This window comes from Archocentrus centrarchus, chromosome 20, assembly GCF_007364275.1.
Source record: "Archocentrus centrarchus isolate MPI-CPG fArcCen1 chromosome 20, fArcCen1, whole genome shotgun sequence".
Lineage (NCBI taxonomy): Eukaryota > Metazoa > Chordata > Actinopteri > Cichliformes > Cichlidae > Archocentrus > Archocentrus centrarchus.
This window is the reverse complement of record NC_044365.1, coordinates 26717696-26740194: the sequence shown is the minus strand read 5'-3', so window position 1 is coordinate 26740194 and position 22499 is coordinate 26717696. Positions and strand designations below refer to the sequence as shown.

At 41.7% G+C, this 22499-nt stretch overlaps 1 protein-coding gene across 1 annotated transcript in view; it reads right to left on the bottom strand.

The window, feature by feature from the left end:
• The window catches only part of prex2 (phosphatidylinositol-3,4,5-trisphosphate-dependent Rac exchange factor 2), an 89601-nt gene extending 67229 nt beyond the window's left edge, over positions 1–22372 (bottom strand). The window contains 6 exon segments of the mRNA XM_030757063.1: positions 266–427; positions 1260–1361; positions 3454–3558; positions 4957–5079; positions 5995–6066; positions 22017–22372. Of these exon segments, the coding sequence (XP_030612923.1) occupies positions 266–427; positions 1260–1361; positions 3454–3558; positions 4957–5079; positions 5995–6066; positions 22017–22154 (702 nt within the window). The 5' untranslated portion in view covers positions 22155–22372.
• Positions 22373–22499: the final 127 nt, after the last annotated feature.

Sequence of the window (22499 nt, the reverse complement as noted above, 5' to 3'; positions counted from 1 at the left end):
CCCAGCGAGTACAAGAAAGCTTAAAAGGCTACAAAAGTCAGGCCATGTGGAATTCTTGTTGAATTGCTGGCACAGGGCTGAGTGACTTTAAATAAGTCATGACTTTCAGCTTGGGAGTAAAAGCTCCGTTTAGGATCACACAAAAAAAAAAAAAATGCCTGGAATACAGCAAGAAGTTAAGTTGAAGTCAATGAAAAATGAATAAAATGAAATTATGTTTAATGAAATCATTAAACATGCTTTACTATGTTTAGCTGAGGCTCACCTCCCAGCCCTCAATATGGGACTGCCATTCCTCTAAAATCTCCAGTTTTTCCATCTGTCTCTTGGCCTCGTTGATGCTGGAGCACACCTCCTTCATCACCTGCAGAGACTCCTGTACCAGGGTGTAGTCGTTGTGCTTCTTAGGGGTCCTCTTAAGCAGCTCCTACGCATGTAAAGATCACACAAAATGTCACATAATTCTACAGACAAGTATAATTAAACTGACGCAGCTGATCAAATAGCTGGTGAATATTGCTCCAAATTATGATTTCCACATCACGAAAAGCCCGTCCAATTCACCTATCACCCTCCCATTGTTTTTGTAGTTTGGTGGTTTAAACCCTTCTACTGCAATGGCAATCTCTTAGTCCATAGTCTGAACACTGTGCTTTAGCATGTCAGCTACTATGAGTGCACAATTTACGCTCTTCTGGATGTACTGGTGTTACTTTATGGGCCCGGCAGCTGGAAGACTTCAAATAGCAGAGCATCAAATTACCCCCTTATTATCATAACATCTCTGTACATATGTTGGTGGCTCTTTAGAGAACGCCTAGAAGAATTAATAGATCATAACAAGATAAATGAAATGAGACGGCTCAGATCACCAACTTAAACAAGCCTTTGAAAATGTATTTCATTTCACTCACGTTTCACATTGGAAAAATGGAAACTTCAAAACTAACAACCTAGAGTGCCAGTGTGAATGAGCCCAGTCAAAGTGTCTGAAAGCGCAGCTGGGCCGGGGAGGTGATGATAGGCCTTGTGTTATTCCGACGATGTGGCTGTGCCAGGGAACTAAAGCAGAGACGTGTCAGAATATGAGGCCAGTGTTTCATTAGCAAGGGAGAGGTTGATGTGAATAGGTTGGGACAGCCCTAACTAATGACTAGGTGTGGTTGGACGAAAAGAGGAGAAGAAGTTGCTCTACAGAGGTGGCACATGGGTGTGGTAGCTCTGTAACACATGGTTAGCATGCACAAGACTATACTCACTCTGAGCAGCAACGGGTACTTGCAAATCCTCTGAATAGGAGCTACGAGATATCCCTCCAGCGGGACCTCTGTGTTTTTTCTGCCACCCAGCAACATACAGTTCTGGAGGAGAGGAGAGGAGAGGAGAGGAGAGGAGAGGAGAGGAGAGGAGAGGAGAGGAGAGGAGAGGAGAGGAGAGGAGAGGAGGATGGTAAATTAAATATGATAAAAGTTCACAGTGTACTTAATCATTAATATTTTTTAGAGATGATGTCATCAGAAAAGCCATTAAATCAAAGAATTTATAATAATAATAACAATAATAGTAATAATAAAACTTTATTTGTATAGCACTTTTTAAAAACACACAGTCAATCATGCGGTCTTACATTCATTACAACATACAAACTTCCATACACACGTTCGATATTAACTATGGCCAATATAATTGAAAGATAGATAACCAATAAATATGAGTTTTCAGCAGTCGTTGAAAACAAATCACAGATTCAGCCGACCTGACCGGCTCAGGAAGGCTCTTCCAGAGTTTGGAGAACCTGGAATGTAAACATGCTCGTGTGGCAGCAAGAAGAAAAAGTCAAAGGGGTGTCAAAGCACAGTGAATGCATGTAACAAAGTAACAAATGATACTACTCTGTTTAATACCTCGTTTAGCTATGCTTTTATCATCCCATTTCAACTGTTAACCCTCAGAGTTACCAAACTTTTTAACTGACAGCCACACTTTTAGCAAAATAATTTGCAACTTTGTATTGATAATTTTAGCTAGGTGTAACTCAACTGTGAAGCTGTCATGTTTTTTGTCTATGAATAGCCTATTAACTACAAATTCCAACAGTTAGCCATGATTTTAAAAAGCTATTTGAAACATTTAGTTCACTTTTCTGCTTCAATTTGTTCCAAGTCCTGTCACTTCTTTAATTTTAATAGCTGAGTTAATCTTTCTCCCTACACTTTGGGTAATGCAGGGGTATCTGCATTACCCAAAGCTGAACTTTTTTCCCCCCACGGTGACCCCGACTTAATGCGGTAGGTTTCAAGTTATGAGGTCAATATTCAGTCTCACCTTGCTCTCACCTGAAATGTAGAAGAGGTGCTGCTGAGGGTAAACACTAATCCAGGTTTTATAGCTGTCAGTAGGCCAAAGGTTATAGTGGAGGTTAGCAGATATCCTGTTCACTGTAGGGTCTGGGAGATGACCTCAAGTATAAAAGCTCATGGCTGACTGGAGCTTGGAGGGTAACACAAAACCCTAGGTTACCAAAGGGTCAAGGCTATAAAGACCCCATCAAATCAGAGTCAATTAATATTTTTGGCTCCACTGCCTTCTTAGATTAAAGACACCAGTTTTCTCACGTGATGCGTATAGTAGATGCATGTGTATTCTTATCTCTCACTCCATCAATTACAGTCTAAGCAAAGATCATACACTTCCCCACAGATGTCTCCGATCAATACAAGTAAGTCATACTCTAGTTTTTCTGGGTGTTTAACTCTGTAATGGAAGAAGTCATTCTCTTTTTATGCTCTTCAAACACTGGGTGTGATGAGATGCTTGTAACTCTCACCAAAAAAAAAGGACTTAAAGGTATTAACTGAGGGTAAACAGCTCGGAGTGGGGACCTGTGGATAAAGGGAGAAGAAAAGTGCACACACTTTTGCTCCCCCCGCCCCCCCAAAAAAATGAGCTAGCAGTGGGAATGTAGTCATCTTTTGTTCTCGCAACATGATGCTCCCCTGTGGAAGTGAAAGTTTCTTAGAGCGTCAGGACAGGAAGAGGGAGTTCGCCCACACATGGGGCAGAACCACATCAGCTGTCAAACAAACTGGGACACAGAGTAGAGAGTTTTACACTGTCCAGATGCTGTGTGTGGGTGACTGTGTCTTTGTACGCCCAGGAGAGCGTGTCTTCATATGGGAGCACGCTCAGTCCAGTTTTGATCACTCAAAAACCACTTGATCTTTAATAGTGGCTCTTAGAAATCCCCACAGAAGGTTTAATTGTACCAGAAGTCACATTTCATATTGCTTTTAAAAGAATTAAAACAGGTTTCTCAGATGTAAACTTAAACTGACTTAAATGCTGAGATTTTTGAGACTTGATCGTACCCAGTTTAGCTGTGCTGACAGTACACATTAAGTGTATGCATGTTACAACATATGCATCATGCAGAGGTTTACTGTTTCTTCTCACCAGTAAACATGTCCTGACGCTTCTGATCTTATTGAGCTCCAGCAGCAGCCTCTGGGCCTTCTCATGGTTCCCGCAGTATTCGTCATAAATCTGAAAACGGCTCCTCTGCAAGAGCCAGAGAAAGTCAAGGTGAAAAGAAAAAAAAAAAAAAAAAAAGAGTAGAAATTATTGTCAGAAAGCAACAGAAAGAGGGCAACAAAGTCAAACAGAAAAATGGGAAAAGAGTGGAGGGCATCAGGAAACAGATTAACCCGGAGAGGGCAGCAAAGAAGACTAAATAAAGCTAAATGAGAGGAAAGGGGGCAAACTGACTGCAGAGCATATTATATATATATATATATATATATATATAAAATTTAGAAGATATAAATTCTTCTCAACACTCATCACAAAATACATAATAGCAATCATATCCTGTCATCTGCCTCATAGCCATATGACCGACAACCTTCCACCAAAGCCATTCGTATGACATACTCCATTGTCTTTCGCAGCGCGCCCAGACCACACAGCCTCTAAATCACTCACTACACAGTCACTACAAAGCAGCAAAAATAGTACACCCATGCTGCTGTGCCACAGATGACAAAGCGCATGATCTGAAGAGACATAACTGTCATAACAAGCAGGAGCGCATACAAAAACAGAACCTTATGATTAACTTTACAGATCGCTCTGCTCGAATCATGTTTTATAAGAAGACTGTTTATGAACACCCGAATTGTTTATGTTTTGGCTTTAGGATTGATTTCAATGCAGTCCAAAAGGAAAGCCTAGCCGGTACGAGAGGGAGTTTGACGGGGGCGCGCCACTGTCCAGCTGGCTTACTTTTTTGTGTTTTTGGAGTAGATTGTATAATTCTTTCTTGAAACTTTTATAGCATCAACAAATCAGAAGGAAACTCTGAAAAGGCTGCAAAATAAGGGAGGTGTGTCTAATTTGTTTCATCTCCACACACATGACCACTTATGACTGAATTATGGTCATGAGTCATGGATTCAGTACATCCCATCTTCCTAATGAGGTCATCACATCATAAACCTAAATATACCACTTGTACTGCCAGGTCATCTCTCTTCCACCTGCTCTAACAGCAGCCAGCCAGGACTGACACAGGAGTTGCCTTAAACCCAACAGATTTATTAGACTTTGAAGCCCATTATACGCCATCAGGCCTCAAGGCTCAGCATCAAAGAATTGTGATATATAGTGGGAAAGAGCTGTATATCAGAGCTCCATCAAGCATATCACACATGTGCACGCTCTCTCATCACAAGTAATCCAAGGTTGTTAAATTGACAACACGTGGAGTACATCAGCATAACTGTGCACCGAAGCCCTGACAGAGAATTTCTTTTTTTTCCAGATTACACGCTCCAGTGAACTGAGGAGTATTAGGAAGGGAGATAGCATCAGTGCCACTGAGCTTTAAGAGCTTGGACAAGGCATCATAATTAAACGTGTTGAGTTGACATTCAGTTTGCAGAAGCATGAGTTACGTACAAAGTGCAAGAAGCAGCGACCGATTTCATGGTGAGCGTGAGGCTCAGGCTGCAGCAGCTCCTCCACCATGGACAGGAAGTCTTTGTGAACGGCCAGAATCTCCTCAATGTTGGAGAATAAGACCTGAGAGAGAGAGACAGACAGAGAGAGAATCAATACTTTGGCATATGCTTCTTCTTGCGGTCAGGGGTGCTTTGATGGACCATCTAAGGCCACAGAATAAAGAATGAGGTTTCTTTGTAATGAGTATCTTAGCTTAAGATGTCTTTGATATTTGAATTTCAAACATAATTTGGGATATTTTAACAGAAAGGCAAAAAAAAAAAAAAGGGAACATAATGTTAAGATGTGTTGTGTGGAAACTTAGCCTTTATGTGGTGTTGACTTCTGCCCTCATTTATGTCATTTTTGTGGTGATATTAAAGAAAAAATCTTTCCATATGCTGGATACAGAAGGAAGTGAAATAAAACCAAAGCATGAAAACCAGAAGTCTTTCATGGGTGCTCTAAGGCTAGAAGTAACTAGTGCTGTTAAGCAAAAAAAAATACATCTGGGCAAATCCGATCCTTACGTTTCCATTTTGGAGGACTCTCAGCTGCTTGGTGACATCACGGCCACCGGCCTTTGCCACGATGACCCTTTCGCTATCTAAAACCCTGTCAGCATGTTCCCAAACAAATCGGAACGTGACAGGGACTTGTTCCAAAAACACGGGACGTTCAGTAAATTTCCAATGAATGCATGTTTACCTTCAAAAGTAAGCAAGCTCAGAGAAACGCTCCCACTGTGAGAGAGCATCCTTTATTATCCTCCAGCTGGGACCATTTAAAAATAGAATATATTCACAGCTGCTTCCTGGATCGCTCACTGCTTCTTTCTACAGTCCAGAACTTTATACTTTTTCAGCTTGAAAGAGCACCCAAAAGCACAAAGAGCTCGGTTAGTTTTTACATGCAGTTTCCAAACTGTTCATGGGTCAGGTTACTGAAGGAACTTAAGGTTTGCGTGCAGTGTCAGAGCAAAAGACTGCCTCTCACCTTAACCGTTTCCTCTGTGATGTTCTTGTCAATTTTGGTGGCTGCGTACTGATTGAGACGGTGCAGGAACACCTGAAGCAGAGCAGAAAAGGAAAAAACAGCAGCTTACACTTTCAAACTGGTCCCACGGTAAATTACTTTCCGGCATTTGACCTCTTGTACCTTAAACGGGCTGAACAGAAGACAAGATTTGAGGCTTTGTGTGCAGCTGCAACACTTCACAGCCACTGCAAATTGGTAACCTTCACAATGGACACCTGATATTTGCGAAACACACTCTTTACACTAGATGAGGAGGAAAAAAAAAAAAAAAATTGCACCTCATGGTATTTCAAAGGCAGCATTAAGTGGCTTTGGATGTGAATTGTAAAGGCCAAACAGTGTGTGAACTGAGATGGATGGAAAGTGCTCTTAACTTTCTTTGGTCTCTGAGGACGCTGGTTCCCAGGCTGCTTTGCTGCATAAGCGCCCAACAACCCATTTAATGCTTCAGGGCACATTCTGAGAATGGCAAATTAAGAAGGTGCACTTCAAATGTAGTCCTAAAATGGGACTAAGGAGAAATTAGTCATTTTCTGAAGTCTGCCTAAGGGAGAGCTTTTAAAGAAGACGACATTTATCAGTGGCTACCAGGCAAGAATCTTTATGTTTGCTGCATGTGTGCAGCGACTGGAATAGCGTTTGGCAGAACGGGAGCTATCTTGAGTTTGCTGCATCACACTTTCATTTCGATGGATCCCCGTATTGCGCTCTACTGCAGGGAAGCTGTGATGAAATCAGAAGCAAGGCTGAAAAATCTAAACTTTTTCAGTAAAATATTAAGTAGATGAAAAATTACCGTCAACAGCTAAAAATTTAGTATTTGTTTCCAAAAACAAAACTTTTTCTTATGTTTCTTGAATGAAAGTTAATTAAGCAGCAGAATCTCAGAAATGTACACAAAAATACAATGAAGATGTTATAATTGTTGACATTATGTAGTTTGTCCACCAGAGGGAACTCAACGTGAACAAGTAAAGAAATAACTAACCAGAAATTTTTTTAGGACAATCCATTTATGTTTCGTGATCAACCAGTTAGGTAACAGAATCAGCCAATTTCCAACGTTCTCGGCCCGCACGCTCACAGACACAGGCTAAAATGTCTTTAGTGAGGAAGCTCTTCAATGTGAGTGAAGACACAAAGTTTGCCAAAGTAAACCATGGGGGTAAAAGTAAACCATTCAGCTGAACATTTTGAAGGCGCTAACAAAGGCAAGGTGGATAAAGCTAAAGCTATCCAGAGCTCAGAGCTCTTTGGGGGAACTTGTAAAGTTTAATAAAAGCTACTTTCAGCTACTTCCTTAGTCATAAGGGGTCACCACAGCACCATGTTTGATTTCTGGCAGGTTTTTTTTTTATGCTGGATGCCCTTCCTGACACAACCCCAGAGGGATTTGTGTTTCCTCCCAGGATCAAACCAGGGATCTTTCACTTATTAGGCTAATGTGTAAACCACTACACTTCGGAGCCACTGACAATTGTTTAATAACTTAATAGTAAAGTTTAATAACTTATTTTATTATGAAAATAAAATTTTACATTGAAGACAAGTTGATTTTTGATTGTATATACTGCCAGTTGTAGTTGGGAATCTGTAAAAATCAGTATCAGCAGATCACACTTAAAAAAAGAAAAAAAAAAAAAAATCACAATTGCTCCTGAAAACTGCAATCCGTGCAGTGTTGTGTGTCTGAAATATCAGATTTTTTTAAATCCCCAAATATCAGTATCAGTCTTAAAAATCATATATCGGTCAGGCTCTACTATGACAAGTAGATAAATTTACAAAGATATAATTCAGGTGATGCAAAAACAATATGTTGACTGGGGACTGATTCAAACCACACCCATCATGACAACATGGTGTATTACAACTCAATCAATGTCATGTCACACCAGTCCAAGCCAACGCAATGTGACAGACTTAGAGAGACTTAAGTACAATACGACAGACTGACACTGACATTTCAGCAGCCCAGTCCTTGGATAGCAAGACACAAACCAGCAACGGCAGTTCTGTAAACACCAACATGATCAAACCCCACACTGTGACGCACACAGTCACTTCATTCAATAAAAACTTACATCTGTCTTTGCAGTTAACCCCAACCATGGGCATCCTTTTACTGCCCCACTGAGGGCCATAATGCCATCTGCCGCCCACTGCAGCCACACAGCAGGCAGCCTGACCTGAGCAAGCAAACATAATGCAACCACAAAGCATGTAAACAGGTTACTTTAATGAGCACACAAGCCAAGAGTTATTCCTTGCCATCGAGATCTAAGTGAGTGGCTGTGACTACAGTGAGCTTATTGAACAGTTTCACTTGATTAATTGTGAACAGATGGAAAGCGGGTGTTGCTAAATTGGTGGTAAAAATCTACATTTCAAGCTAATTACAAAGCCAGTGTTCTGTTAACCTTCTAAGAAAACAAGCTGACATGAAAACGTTACTTAAATCATTTTAATCACGCAGTACTGACGTCAAGCAGCACTTCAAAAGGAAACGCACAAGCAAATGCACAAATCTAGATTTGTGGTTGTGGGAAAAAAAAGGAGGGGGGGGGGGGGGGGGGGGGGGGGCTTAAATAATCAGCCCCTTTGTTGTAGGCAAACTCCATGCTGATTACCATTCTGTAGCTGCCTTGCCTCACAACTCTGCCACTCACTAGCATTAGCATCTGATTAGCAATTCTAATATGTACAAACACTAAGCAGAATCCGACAGGCCCTCGCAAAAGGCCCACCGGGGCTTACAGTATATAACCTCAGCTGAGCAAGTTTCATCAAAACAGTGCATCCTATCACCAAAGACAGGCTTTATGAAGTATCACTTTTAATGATGAAGGGTCCACTCAACTGGAAATAATCTCTATATCTGCATCTCACTAATTATGCTGCGTATCTATAGCTAAGGAGAGCTCTGCTGCAAACCATCATGATACACCCTCGAGATACTTATCAGATTAAAATCACAAGACAAAACATGTGGCACAATGGAGGTCGAGGACTCTAAATCTGATTGGATGAGATAATAAACTTTGTTGTTTAAAAAATTGGGGGTTTTGTCACAAAGAAAGGCTGGTGTAAAAAAAAACAAACGAACAAAAAAAAAACTCATCAGTCTGAACAATTAATCTGAGACACAGCGGACATTATTCCAAGAATTGCGGATGGCTCAGGCTTGATTTGTGGAAACGAACACGTCTCTTCCAACGAGACTGCCAAGAATGCCTTGTTGATGTCGTTAAAGAGACTAGTTCTGGAACAGCTCCACGGACAGTGAAAGGGAAGTTGACTGGCTGACTTTATGGACACAGTAACAATACGCAGGGTGACCATTTCTACATTTGAAACAAGTAACAGCACTGAGTAAGCGAGCACCTCAGATGTGTCAAATGTAACACTTGTGTATTCCAGTCCACTCGAATTTGGTTAGTGGAGTGTCTCTTGATTGCATCATAGAGCAAAGCAACTGTTTTGTGATTTAAACCTTTGGGTGTGATATTATTTGCAGTTCTTTCCAAGATGATAATAATTAGTAACTTGAAACAAACTGCATTTAAGATGGATTTTTTAATAATTTTGGAAGGCCATCTTGAGAGTGTAGCCAAGACTGAGCCATGACTCTTCCTCAAACTTCAGGTATGTTCTGATGTCGCTTCATAAGAAAAAAAAAACAAAAAAAAAACCTTCCCACTAATCTCCTTCTTGGTTGCTATTTTGTCCTTGCAATGAAAGGTGAAACACATTTTTTTTTTTTCCCTCCCCTAACGACAGGATGTGTTTTCTCACAGGAATCCACTGTCTGAGCACTGACCACTACTGAATCACAAGCAGACTTCAATGCATTGCAGAGCTCAATGGGGGCAGTTCACGGTCAATGTAATGCCTTCTTGTGACCAAAAATATACAGAAAAAAGCATGAAATACTGAACAGCAAGTTGTGTTTCATTGGAAGTGTGTCTTTATTTGAGGTTTAAATACACAGGCCATCCAATCAACCTTAATACAAACATAATGTGCCAGCATCAAATCCCACTTAATTACACTATTTGGCCAGCTGCGCCTTCAATATTTAGTATGAAACAATCTCAATTTTCAAAAGCACAAAAAGTTGTCAAATTAAAAAATAAATAAACACTCCTCTCCAGTAGACTCCAACATCTCAGACAAGGAAAACAGACTTTTTCTGCTTTTCTGTGGTGCTCATCTATAGCGTGCCCTCCCTATTTTTACCCATATGTGCAAATATCCATACCTGGTTCTATGTTTCAAAATAGAGGAATATCTGTGGTATGGAGATCCACCCCTTCTTGCCACATCCAGTTTTTTGCAACTAACGACAACTGTGAAAACACTTCACAAGGCTTGCGTGAGGTCATGGTAGCTACGGCCATCGTTTTTTACTGGTCAGTCACTGCTCTATGTTGTGGCATTGTTTGGCATTTATTGGTTAAGCATCTTCAGTGTATAATAATTAACTATTAAATGTCTAGTAGGAGGCTCAATAAGAGGTGGTGTGTTCAGTTTGAGACAACACCACCCTGATCAGTTTCACAACTCAAGTAAGTACATAGTGTATGAACAGAAATGTCAAGATACTGTGTATCTTCATTGTAAACCAAGCAAAGGCTGCTGTTTGGAATTACAGTACACACTTTTCTATCCATGATTTTGTATCAAGAGCGCTCAACAGCAAAACTCTTTGAAAGTAATTGTGTTCCCTCAGGCCCAGGTGTAATCACCTGGACTGTCATTCTGATGGTTTGGGGGGGGGGGGGGGGGGGGGGGGGGGGGGGGGGGAGCACATTAAAACCCCATTAAAGTTTTCATTATTCTGCAGAGCAGATGGGTGTGATGAATAGTTCGGTCCAATCGCTGCATGCAGCCCTACGTGCTATTAATCAGCAAAGGCCTACATGCTGTGGGCTGCAAAGGCATGGCAATGCAAATCATCACCGTACTCTCTCATACAGTGTTGCTGTTATTTGAAAACTTAAATAGCCTTACACTTATGGTCACACTAGGATTAGGAATAAGAAATGGATATCAGGTTCCGTTTGCTGATCTGCAGGCCAAATCACAGAACCTCCGATTACAGAACTGAACAGTTTCTTGGAGTAAAAAACATCCTCAATCTCACATGAGTGACAGTTTGCTAAATATCTACAAGAGTTGTGCAGTCCAAATTACACCCGGAGTCCTCTGGACTTCAGTGTCGTATGCAAAAGTAGAACAGCAGACACGCTGGCCAGAGGATCAAACTAGTTCAGGACATTTTGTGAATGGATATTATGTAATGCTGTCCCCGTGGCACCTCTCCACCAGACTGGAAAGATACAATCAGCGGAACTAGCCCCTCCCCTTGTTTATGTTTATCTCTTTGTCAATGAAACACATGTATCACAGCAAAGGAGTTTGGCAAAAACAGAGGTCACTTGCTTCCTCAAATAAGTAAGCTAGCAATGACATGACAGGAGGACAATGAGAGACATTCTTGCACTCCAAAATAAAGGATGTGTACAGTATACTGTATGCACTGAGCCTGAGCATGTGCTCGGGTCAGAGAAAGGCTGCAGAGAACGTGCAGTGCATAGATGTTCGGCATGCCCAGCAGTATGTGGTGGCACTCTGGAAACCACAAAGAGAGGAAAAAGAGTGCTTAAAAATAGCCCAAAAAAGAGCAAGACAATGCAAACAAGCTGCTCTGATTAGAAAAGCTGAAAAAGTCATGTAGCTGCTTCTATGGTGCAAAAATTACTTTGAATCAAGTACAAAGCTAGCCTCAAACATCTGTTAATGCATTCAAGTTAGAGCCATTTAAAGAGTGGGTAGGAATACAGGGTGTGTTTGATGTATCAAATGGAAAACAACCATTTTAAATCCTTGAGGATCAATTGGTTCAACCGTAGAACACCGTGCTCTTCCTAAAATTAAAGTGGTGACGCAGCGTTATTAAAATATTATGTGAAGTAACACATCTGTCAGCACAACTCAAAAAACTTCTGCTCCTAACAGCATTACACTGCTTTTGCTGTAATGTGGGATCTGTTGCTCACTACTGAAAAAGGTCCAATGGAAGTTCATTGGCAATGGCCACCAGCACTCCAGAAGAACAAACAGGCCTTTCTCTGAGCCTATTAGAGAAACGGCCCCTTTTGTCCAGGGACAATTTGCTGATTTGCTTTGTTGTGGTGACCACAACAAAGCAAATCAGCTTTGTTGTGGTCACCCCCCCACCCGAAAAATTTGTAGGGACATCTCTATGCACTTGTATTCATAATCATTCCATCACAGTCTGCAATCTAGGATGAAGTCCTGTCTAATCAATAAATAAAGATGAGACAAAGGCCATTCAAAGCTGGAGACAGACACACAAAACCAACTTCTACACAACAAAGCCCACTGGAGTGAATCACTAGACTGTGACGCTTTTCTCATTAACATAACTGTGTTTTTGAGTACAGTATGCGTGCCTGTGTGTGTCGGTGTGTGCATGTGTGTATGTTTTTTTTTATCTGCCCTCAAAATAATGTAAAAGGTAAGAAGAATGATAAAAGGACAGCAGGTAACAAGTGTGTGAGCTGTTCAGCACCCTCAGGCAAGCTTTGAAAGCACCTGAGTGTGTGAAGGTGCTGCACTGCTGAGAAATGAGAGGGCAGAGATGCAAGGAAAGACAGACAGGAAGAGGTGTTAAAAAAAAGAAGCCTCTTTGGCCTTCTTTTTAACACAACAACTCTGTAGGGAGGAGATGGTGCCTTTACAATATATCCCGCACAGAGGAACTGCTTTTGAAACAGAATTAAGGGGCACATTAGGAGTAAATCTCTTGCACAGAGGCCTACAAAACACGTGTATCCACACACCCTAAATTCCTGGCAAGCAAAGACTGAAGTTCCTTTAAATACTGACTACAGACAAACAGTCTCTGGTGCAGAGATCACACTGGGAGACATCCGAAAAGAGAGAAAAGGCCCTTTGTAGTGATTCCCGCAATAAGCCAGGTCCCTTCCTGGCTTCAACAGGTTCTGATGACACCTCCAAGAGTCATCCTGCGTTTCCCCATCTCATTAGTCCTCTTTCCCAAACTGACTTTTTCCCCTCCACTGGGAATGTATACAGGAAACAGACACTATAAATACAACGGGGAATGTTAATAATTCCATCTTGGGAGCGGCTATTAAAACTCATCTGCACAGCTCTGGTTTTAATTTATAGCAGAGAACACAGTGAGAATTCATTTTACATGATCTTCTGGTAAACAAAAGTCAATTTATCTGCACAACGTGTTATTTTGAGAGGCTGTCTGTATGAGAACTCCTGAGGAGTAATTAAAATACTGTAGAAGTAGGAATTTAACATTCTCACAGCAGCATATAATATACAGTGCTGTGAAAAAGTATTTGTCCCTTCTTGATTTCTTAGTTGTTTTTTTTTTTCATATTTGTCATGCCATAATCTAAAGAAACTCAAGAAAAGTCGTTAACACCTATAAGTCTGGAAAAGGTTATAAAGCCATTTTCAAGGCTTTGGGACTCCAGTGAACCACGGTGAAAGAGATTATCCACAAATGGAGAAACTTGGAACAGTGGTGATCCTTCCCAGGAGTTCCAACATGAAAACCATGTCTCACATCTTGATGATCTCCAAGACTTTTGGGAAAATATTCTGTAGACTGATGAGATAAAAAAACTGAGGTTTTTGGAAGGTTTGATTCCCGTTATATTCAGTATAAAACTAACACAGCACTTCATGAAAGGATCATCATACCAACAGTCAAACATGGTGATGGTATCGTAATATCTGGGGCAGCTTTGCTGCTTCAGGACCTGAACAACTTGATGTAATTGATGGAACCATGAATTTGGCGCTCTACCAGAAAATCCTGAAGGAAAATGTCCAGCCATCAGTTAATGCCCAGAAGCTCAAGAGCACTTGGGTTATGCAGGTTATGCAACAATCTGAAACACACCAGCATATCTACCTCCGGATGGCTCAAAAAACAAAATGAAGGTTTTGGAGTGAGCCAGTCAAAGTTGGGACTTAAATCCAATTGAGATGTTTTGGATTGACCTTGAGCAGGCCATTCATGCTGGAAAACGCTCCAATCTGGCTGAATTAAAACAATTCCGCAAAAGAAAAGTTGGCCAAAATTCCTCCACAGTGATGTGAAAGACTCATTGCCGGTTATCACAAACACTTGACTGCAGTTCTTGCTGCCAAGGGTGGCACAACCGGTTATTAGGTTTAGGGGGCAATTACTTTTTCACTCTATGTGCCTTTCGTGAAAAAGCCTGGAACAAAGTTCAGGGTTGTGAAAGAAAGTTTTGACCAATAATCAATGTGCTTTGAGGCATCTATAAGAACTCCCAATTGTCTGTGAAAGTTAAGAACATTTCTCTACTTTGATGTTACTGCTATCCTTTCACTGACCCTGACACCAAGTACATTCATGAACAGCTGGAATGAAGCAATTTATCTAATGAATATGTCTGTGTCCAATGTCTCTGCCTGACTCGGTGAGCTGCTTGCACAATTGACACTGAAGCGAAATGAGCACACGAGCATAAAATGATCCTTGCGGTCATCTCCGCTGAGCTTAATACCTGACAACTTGTGGGTCTGTTTAATTTCACCCATCGTTGTACTCTAAGTGGGAAGCAAGTTGAACATGTTAGGAAGATCGTTTCATTTGTGAAATTGGATATTAGGTGGGGAGGGACTTGCCTCCAGTAGATGACAGCATGTTTCTAGAGAGCAGGCCTCCAATCTCCAAGTGCAGTCAAGCAAACCATCACCCACTGATTGCTGCCGATTCCCAGCAGAGCCACACACACAGCACGCTGTATTGATCTCCGAGATGACTAAACAGAATTGTCAGCGTCCTAATCTGTGGCGCGCTCCCAAGCATGACTGTCTCACAGCCCGATTGTTCATTTGATTAACATTCGAACCTTCCAAACCATCTGCAGGAGGCCCCCCTGCAACCCATTTCAACAGGACTGGCAGGAAAAATGAAACCTGCAGTGTCAGCCTCTCTCACACATGGCAGAACTGGACATTTTGTCAAAGAAGAAAGAAGAGCTGAACTACCCGGCCAGTTTCTCCCCAACTCTCATTCTGCCCCACCACAACTACTGAGCATATTAACACCCATATACAACCCTGCTGCCCCCCCACCGCCCTTTTCTGACAGGGTTCTGCTCATAACTGCTGCTTTTTTGGTCTGTTAATGACCAGAGCAGAAAGCACCACACTAAAGGGACTGCATTATTTACCATTTTATCATTATTTTTCAAGATGCTGTGAAAGTCTTCTTGCCAGCAGACAGCACAGATACCAAGACTCTAAACTTGCGTGCAAAGGGCCAGTTTAATGTTAGCGTGTTTAACACTGGGGCTAACACATCATCTATCCATCGCACAAGGCCCAGCAATTAAAGAGTCTGCTTCAAGAAAAAGAAAGACGTGGAAAGGATGTCTGGAGACAGAACATGTTTAGAGACAGAGAGACACTTGTCTTACAGCAAATCTTATTCAACTTTTTAATTAAATAATTGAGACTAAAGTGGAAATTCCCATCATGTCTGGCTAGCTCTGGTTGTGTACAGAGTCAGAGCCCTGAAGTGCTGGATGGACAGACATGAATGACATGGAAAGTGTGAGTTTGAACCACAGAGGAAACATGGAAGCCTGTCTAGACATATTCAGCAAACACGCCATCAAAAAAAGAAAAAAAAGGACAAAATCAGATTTGAGTGTGTAACAGCAAAGAGCCATAGCGTTTGTGAGATAATTGAAGACATGAAAACACATGGTTGGCAATTAAATTTTTTTATGGCAATCGCTTAATCCAGCTAATCAGCAACATGTGAATATTTTGTTTAGTTTAGAAACATACTGTCATTTTTTCCAGGGGTGTTATCCAAAAGGATGGCAATACTGGGGCAAGTTCACAGCACTGCAAGCACATTACAATGATCTTTTCTAATGCATGCCAGATAAAGTATCTACTGTAGTCTCGGCTCTTTTCTACTTGTCGCATGTAGGCACCATGTGACAAAGCAACTGGCACTGGTCAAATCAAATCCTTCCTTCTCCTCTGGGCTGAGGGATAGCACCCCCTCTGGCTGCTGAGCTAAACCTCCTCTATGGATCCAGCACAAAGGTTAATGCAATTCTGACGTCTATGCAGTTAAGCTCCTGGTTTCCAAGTGGCCATTTCTGGCACAACATTGCTTTCCATGTCCAGTGGTGGGTGGGTGTGTGTGTGTGTGTGTGTGTGTGCGTGTGCGTGTGTTTAAGCAGGAAATATGCAGCACAATGTAAAGATGGGATGGTACAAGAGGGAAGGAAATCCTGCTTGAAAAATGGCCTGAGACAAAAGCAAAAGAGCCCCCCGATGCATTAAAATCTGCTAGTGGGACTTTACACAAGGTACTTTTGGAGGACCACAGAAACTTTTTTCATAGTTGTAGTATCTGCAGGACATATCATATTTTTTTTTAAACTTTCCCTGTGTTTGCAATGAAAAACCTTAGTATTTAGGATCTTTTTCACAGCATAAGAGAGACTGAGTGCTGTGTGCATAGATTGGTCAAACACTTGAAAATAAATACCATAAAATAAAAAGTAATAACTGTAAAAGTTTAGCTTTTAGGGTTAGCCTTAAAAATGGATCAAGGTGCAAAGGAATGAGCTGAGACTGGAGTCCAGCCTTTATTAAACTCATATTTGGAAAAGCAAAATTTGGACTATAAAACAAACTATAAAACCCTCTACTTGCAGTTTCCCTCAGCTGGCAACTAGGCATTACAAAGCAATATGGAGAGAAAAGGAAAAGACTGAAACAGGATTAGAAGACGACATAAGACCACAACAAGAGGCAACATTGCTTTCGGCTGGGCAGCTATTGCATCACTTTGCATTTCCTATTAGCAGGGCAAATTTAACACAGAAAAAAGGCTTGGGCATTTGTGGTTCCCCAGTGGATACTTACCCTCACGTAGCTCCCAAAACTCTTTGTTGGAATGCTGGCAGAGAGAAGGAAAGGGCCAAAACAACCACTTTGCATCAGTGAAGTCATAGATCACAATTCCAAAGAGACTTAGCTAGAGATTTGCTAAATCTGGAATGGATAGGTGAATGAACGAAATACTGAAATGCTTGCCAAAGACACAGGAGCTCCCAACACAGCACTGCTCAATGGAGAGAAGAAGAATTATCCTACTCAGTGTTTTAATTGATACAGGACTTGAGACTACGCAAAACAAGAGTTGGAGTGGACTCTGTTGTTTCCAAACCAATCTTGGCTGGCTAAAAGGCAGATTTAGATTTAAGATATGATGCTTAACATGTTAGACGTACCACAGAAGTACTGCTTAGAGTACTTTACAGCCAATAACAGAGAGAATCACTTAAATATAGGAATAGAGCCTATGAAATTGTCAAGCAATGTGACAGGTACATCCTTGCAAACACAGCAGAAAATGTAGGCTGCTTGTGTAGTGCCAGCAGTGTTAAAATTAAAATGCAAGCGAGCCGCTCCATCAGTTTGGGGGCCTCACAAGGGGGACACAAAAGAGAAGCTGCCTGTATTCTTGGAGAGGACAGCCTGACCAAATCCAATTAAAAAGAGTCAAGGAGAACCACATCTCACCTCTCCCTCCCTTCACTTCTGTCTTCTAGTTAGTCTCTCACAAACATACACGTGCGTGTCTGCAAACCTGGAATATAGCTAAATAAAGAAAGTCTGAAGTTTAAGATTCTGCTCTGTGACGAGGAAACATGCAGCTCTAGCCAAAAGTGGAAAACTACACTTCATTGATGGGCTACCCACGGATAAAATGTGCAGCCACTGCCTGCTCTGGGAGTAGTGTTGAAAACAAGGAATCAGGATTTGTGACATATGAAAGGGCAGAGTGTATAAGAGGCAGGTGCGGAAGGCATAGCATTATGAGGCCATCATCCGCTCTGGGGGGAGAAAAAAAGAAAAAGGAAGTAATTAAGGAATAAAGAGGGGAGCAGTCCAGACAGATACAGCAGACTGCCTCTCTGTGGAATCGCTTATCACAAAACACAGCCTATTACTGAGCCAAACTGATGTAAGCAACAGTAAAATGGCTATCGGCAGGCTCTCTGCATGAAGCACTCACCCTGAGTCTCATAACTACACATTCCCAGCCTACCAGCATCATGCTGAATATGCCCTCTCTTGTGTTATATCTCATAACTCTAACATACACAACTTTTGCAATTCACCCTCTGATCCAGCTTCTCCTGCAAGACACCAGCAACATCTCTGGCTTCTGATGCCTACCACATGGACCACTTTTTTTTTTTTATATATGTCAATAAAACATCTCTAAGTGTCTATAAAATAATAAATCTGACTTAATTTATTAATTTACCTGCAGATTTCCATTACATCAAAAGTATATGATATCTTAATTCTTTAGCATGGCAGCACTGAACTCTCAAACAGACACGTATACACACAAGATTACATTTTCTCTGTTTACATGTTTGCTTTTTCATCTGATCAGGATGCACTGATCAACAGGATCTTCTCTTCCTGTTTCCATCATGCAGAAGAGGAGAGAGCTGAATTCTCAAATGACATCTACAGATTATCAGGCAGGAAAGGGATGGGAACAGGAGGCTGTGACCTTCGGGGTCATCTGCTGACTGTCTAGAGGCGATGAACCTCCTCCTCATTCAGCTGGTCATATGTTTGGGGGGAAGGGGTGGAGGGGGGACATGCCAGAGCAACTATCCCAACCATGTAAATAAATCCAAACCCTGAGGGACAGCAATGGAGCCTCCAAATACAAATACACAGAGTTTACTTGAATACCTAGGTTTCCATTAGGCTTCATTTTCTAACTTCCTGCAGGCATAGTCACATGGAAGACACGAGTCATTTAAAGTGTTGACCAACAACTGCTCCACATTTAAGCCCAGAAAATACAAGGATCATGTCTATTTGAAAGAAGTAAAAAGAAATGAGCGCACATTATATAGACAGTATTTCCTGAATTTCTTCCCTTGGTGATCAACAGCTTCTAAGACAAAAGCAGGGATTCTGCAGCATTGCACTGCCTAAAACCACACATATTCAATTTCAAGTTATTCAAGGGATTAAAAATGTTTTAAACATTACACTAACATTACACAGGCTTTTGTTGGGGAAGGGAGGCAGCAGCTAAGGGACCACTTAATGCACTGCAAAGCTCTTCGGAATATATTAAGTTAACTTATGATCTCCCTCCAGAATCGGGACATGAAAGGTTTCCCCCATTGTAGCTTCTTGCATGATTCTTTTTTTAAGTGCCTATCATTGCAAGTGAATGGCTTTCAGTGTCTCTCCATCAATGGCAAACATTGGCAGACTAAGTATTTTGTTTGACAGTGTGGCTAAAAAACTGCAGACAAGCAAAGACCTCATTAGAGTCGCTGTTTACATTATGTCTTGATTTGTTCCTCCCATTGAGGCTTTTCTAAGAATGACTATCATTTTATTGGCTCATAGCTGTCCAAGATAAACACCAGTGTCCACCACCACCCACTATCTCTTGCTATAATTGTTCATTATATAAGAAAGGAAAGACATATTACAGACAGCTTCCCTGAAGCCTTCCTGCCACAGTCCGAATACTAAGAAGGTTTAATACATTAAGTGGGAAAGGTGGCGTTTTAATCCAAACAATGTCCCATTTAAACTTTCCCAGTAGCTTTAAGATGTAATCTACATATTTTCCCACAAGAGGCTTGGTACATCCACACAATAGGCTCATACTGTCCTGGGACAAATTGCTCTAATCATCCTTGTTCCCCATGTTGTTTTCCACTACCTTAAAAGTGAAGTATGTGTGAGGTGCATTGTGTTTAGGTCCCACAGATCAGCAGCAACAATCTTTGCTCCTCAGTTCAACTGTGCCTACTGACCAGAGCCTCATTGTTCTCCAGCATTTCCTAACCTCAGAGGAATTCCTCCTCCAGGAAATATGCTTTACAAGAGAAGGCACCAAGCCCAGTTACTCACCACCCCACCCCCTTCACTCTCCTGGCAACATCTGCCCTCTGATCCACTGTACCCTTTTCCCTCTCGACCCTTTAGTGATATCGTGTGTACCCATCTTCAAGGCTCCAAGGCAGCACAAACAGGGGAGCCTCCACTTTGACCTCAAGACTATTGGCAGTGGAGTAAAAAGCAGAGACAAGTATGTGTTTGTGTGATCAGATGAAAGTCTTCAATATGACCCCTCTCCACAGGAGGTCTGTCTTTGATCATCCTGAGCATTTTCCACGATGCCCTCCAGGATCTCCCAGAAGATAGAACAGCTGATAACAGTACATCTTTGTCTTCTTCTCATTCTTCTGTCTTTTTAATCATTATCACGCCACTAAACCAACTAAGTTATCTCACAGTTAGACTCCAGTCTGATGCTTCCAGCATGGCATTCCCAGCCACAACAGAAAGGCCTTGTAGGGATCAGTCACCTCTGAAATCAATCCCAGTTCCAGCACTACAGGGGAGATAAAGAAGGGGAAGGGGGGGGGGGGGGGGGGGGTACATTCCCCAACCCCCATCTCCAGGACTGAGGACACATTCCCTCATGTAATCACCTCCTCAATTTCTCTACCGATGTGCCACTTCTAAGAAAGGCTCCATCCCCTCTCTGGCTCCTCTGTCCTCCATTGGAAACATCTGGGCGGCGGTGGTGATGGAAGGTCGAGATGTACACATTCATACATGTGGTCTGGGAAACTGCACACCACAAAGTGCCCCCTCAACCTTTCTTCACTGGAACATTCCCACCGTGCTGGGAATGTGAAAATATGGTGAAAGGCAAAGGGTACAGGGATCACATCGTATTAAAGTTTTCAACGCAAGGATTAACATCCACCACGGCCACTCGGGTAAATGAAAACACTCGATAAGCAGCAGTAGACAATGATAACTTCTCACAACGTTTCGGTTTAAGCAGAGCCCCACATCCTCCCGTCTTTGAAGTTAGGTGTCACTTTATGTAATGCCATTAAGTTGACAGCCATGACTCAATCATGCAGCAACCAAGTGTTGCGCTTTAGTGCAAGACTGGAGATGTGTTGCCAGCTGAGTGCTAACTCTAGTGGTTTGCATTTGAGTCCACCTGTGCTGTCTTTGGCAGAACTCACTCCTCCTGGATTTAATGAGAAGCTGGCAAAGGCAGTGACTAAATGCCCTCTCCTGTGCTTCTTATGAAGTGTGTGGCAAATGAGGGTAATTACAGATGCTGTACAGGGCGCAAAATAACAGCCTGAACATGACAAAAAAAAAAAAAAAACACATTGAGCTGAGATACAGAGGCCGTTAAACAAGTTTCCTTTGTGAATTTCAGTTCAGTGATTGTGAAGACTTTAACAGATTTTAAGGTAAAGGTGTATACAACACAGAATGATGTATCTAAATGAGGAAAATAGTGCAAAAAAAAAAATTGTGGAAATATTACTGTTTTTTTGTTTTGGGTTTTTTTTTTGGTCTTGGTTGACCTGCCATTCATCCTAATGGTTTCTGTGTGCCAGACTAACCACTATGAGTCTAGAGCAGCCCATAAGTAGACTGCGAAGAGGATTAAACATCACACTGGCTGTGCAGGAACTAAAGCTGTGCCATGCCTCTTTGTGATTGTTCTTCCAATTTCACACTTGCATTTTAAAAGGTAAACGTCTCCATCAGTAGGATAACTTCACACAGTATTAGAGACACCTTTTTTTTTTCTTTCCCCCAAACGTAGCTCACTTTAGACATCCTGCTCACAGCGCAGCATGCAGGGTTTCTACAGGAGAAGTCGCAACACTTTTTTGCCCTGCAGGCTGATGCACCGTGCATACTAAGCAGGCTGGCTGGCTTGTGTTTATTGGGAGGCTTGTTTTCCTCATTAAAGTTATCTGTGTTAAGAGCGTTATCTGTTTAAAACTGTGCTCATCACTCACCGAGAGAAACTCGAGCGTCCCGACATAGTCCCGCTCAGTCTTTAAAAGTTCATTTAAGACGCACACTCGTAACCGCAGCTGTTTCTCCAGGTCCTTCCCGCTTTCAGCTCTGTGCTCACTCCTGCTCTCCTCAGTCATTGTGAGTATATGTAAAAGTTATTTCCTTCAGAAGTTCACAGCTTCACATCACAAAGCGAGTTTTAATGGCGAAAGTGTAAAGTTTGCAGCATGGTCAAAAAAAAAAAAACTCAAGGGGCAACCGGTGTCTGCAGAAAAAGAGCGAAACACGCATGGAAAACAAGTTTAAATAAGGAATAAAAAAAAAAAGTTATACAAAAGTATGAAGCAGCTTCCCACAAATTGTGACTGAGCAGTGAACAACAACTGGACACCACTTAGTGCACTGAGTCCATGTGACTCCTTAAATCTTCATTCTGATCCAGCCTCCCAACAGTGTTTAACGCAGTTTACCAGTGTCAGGTC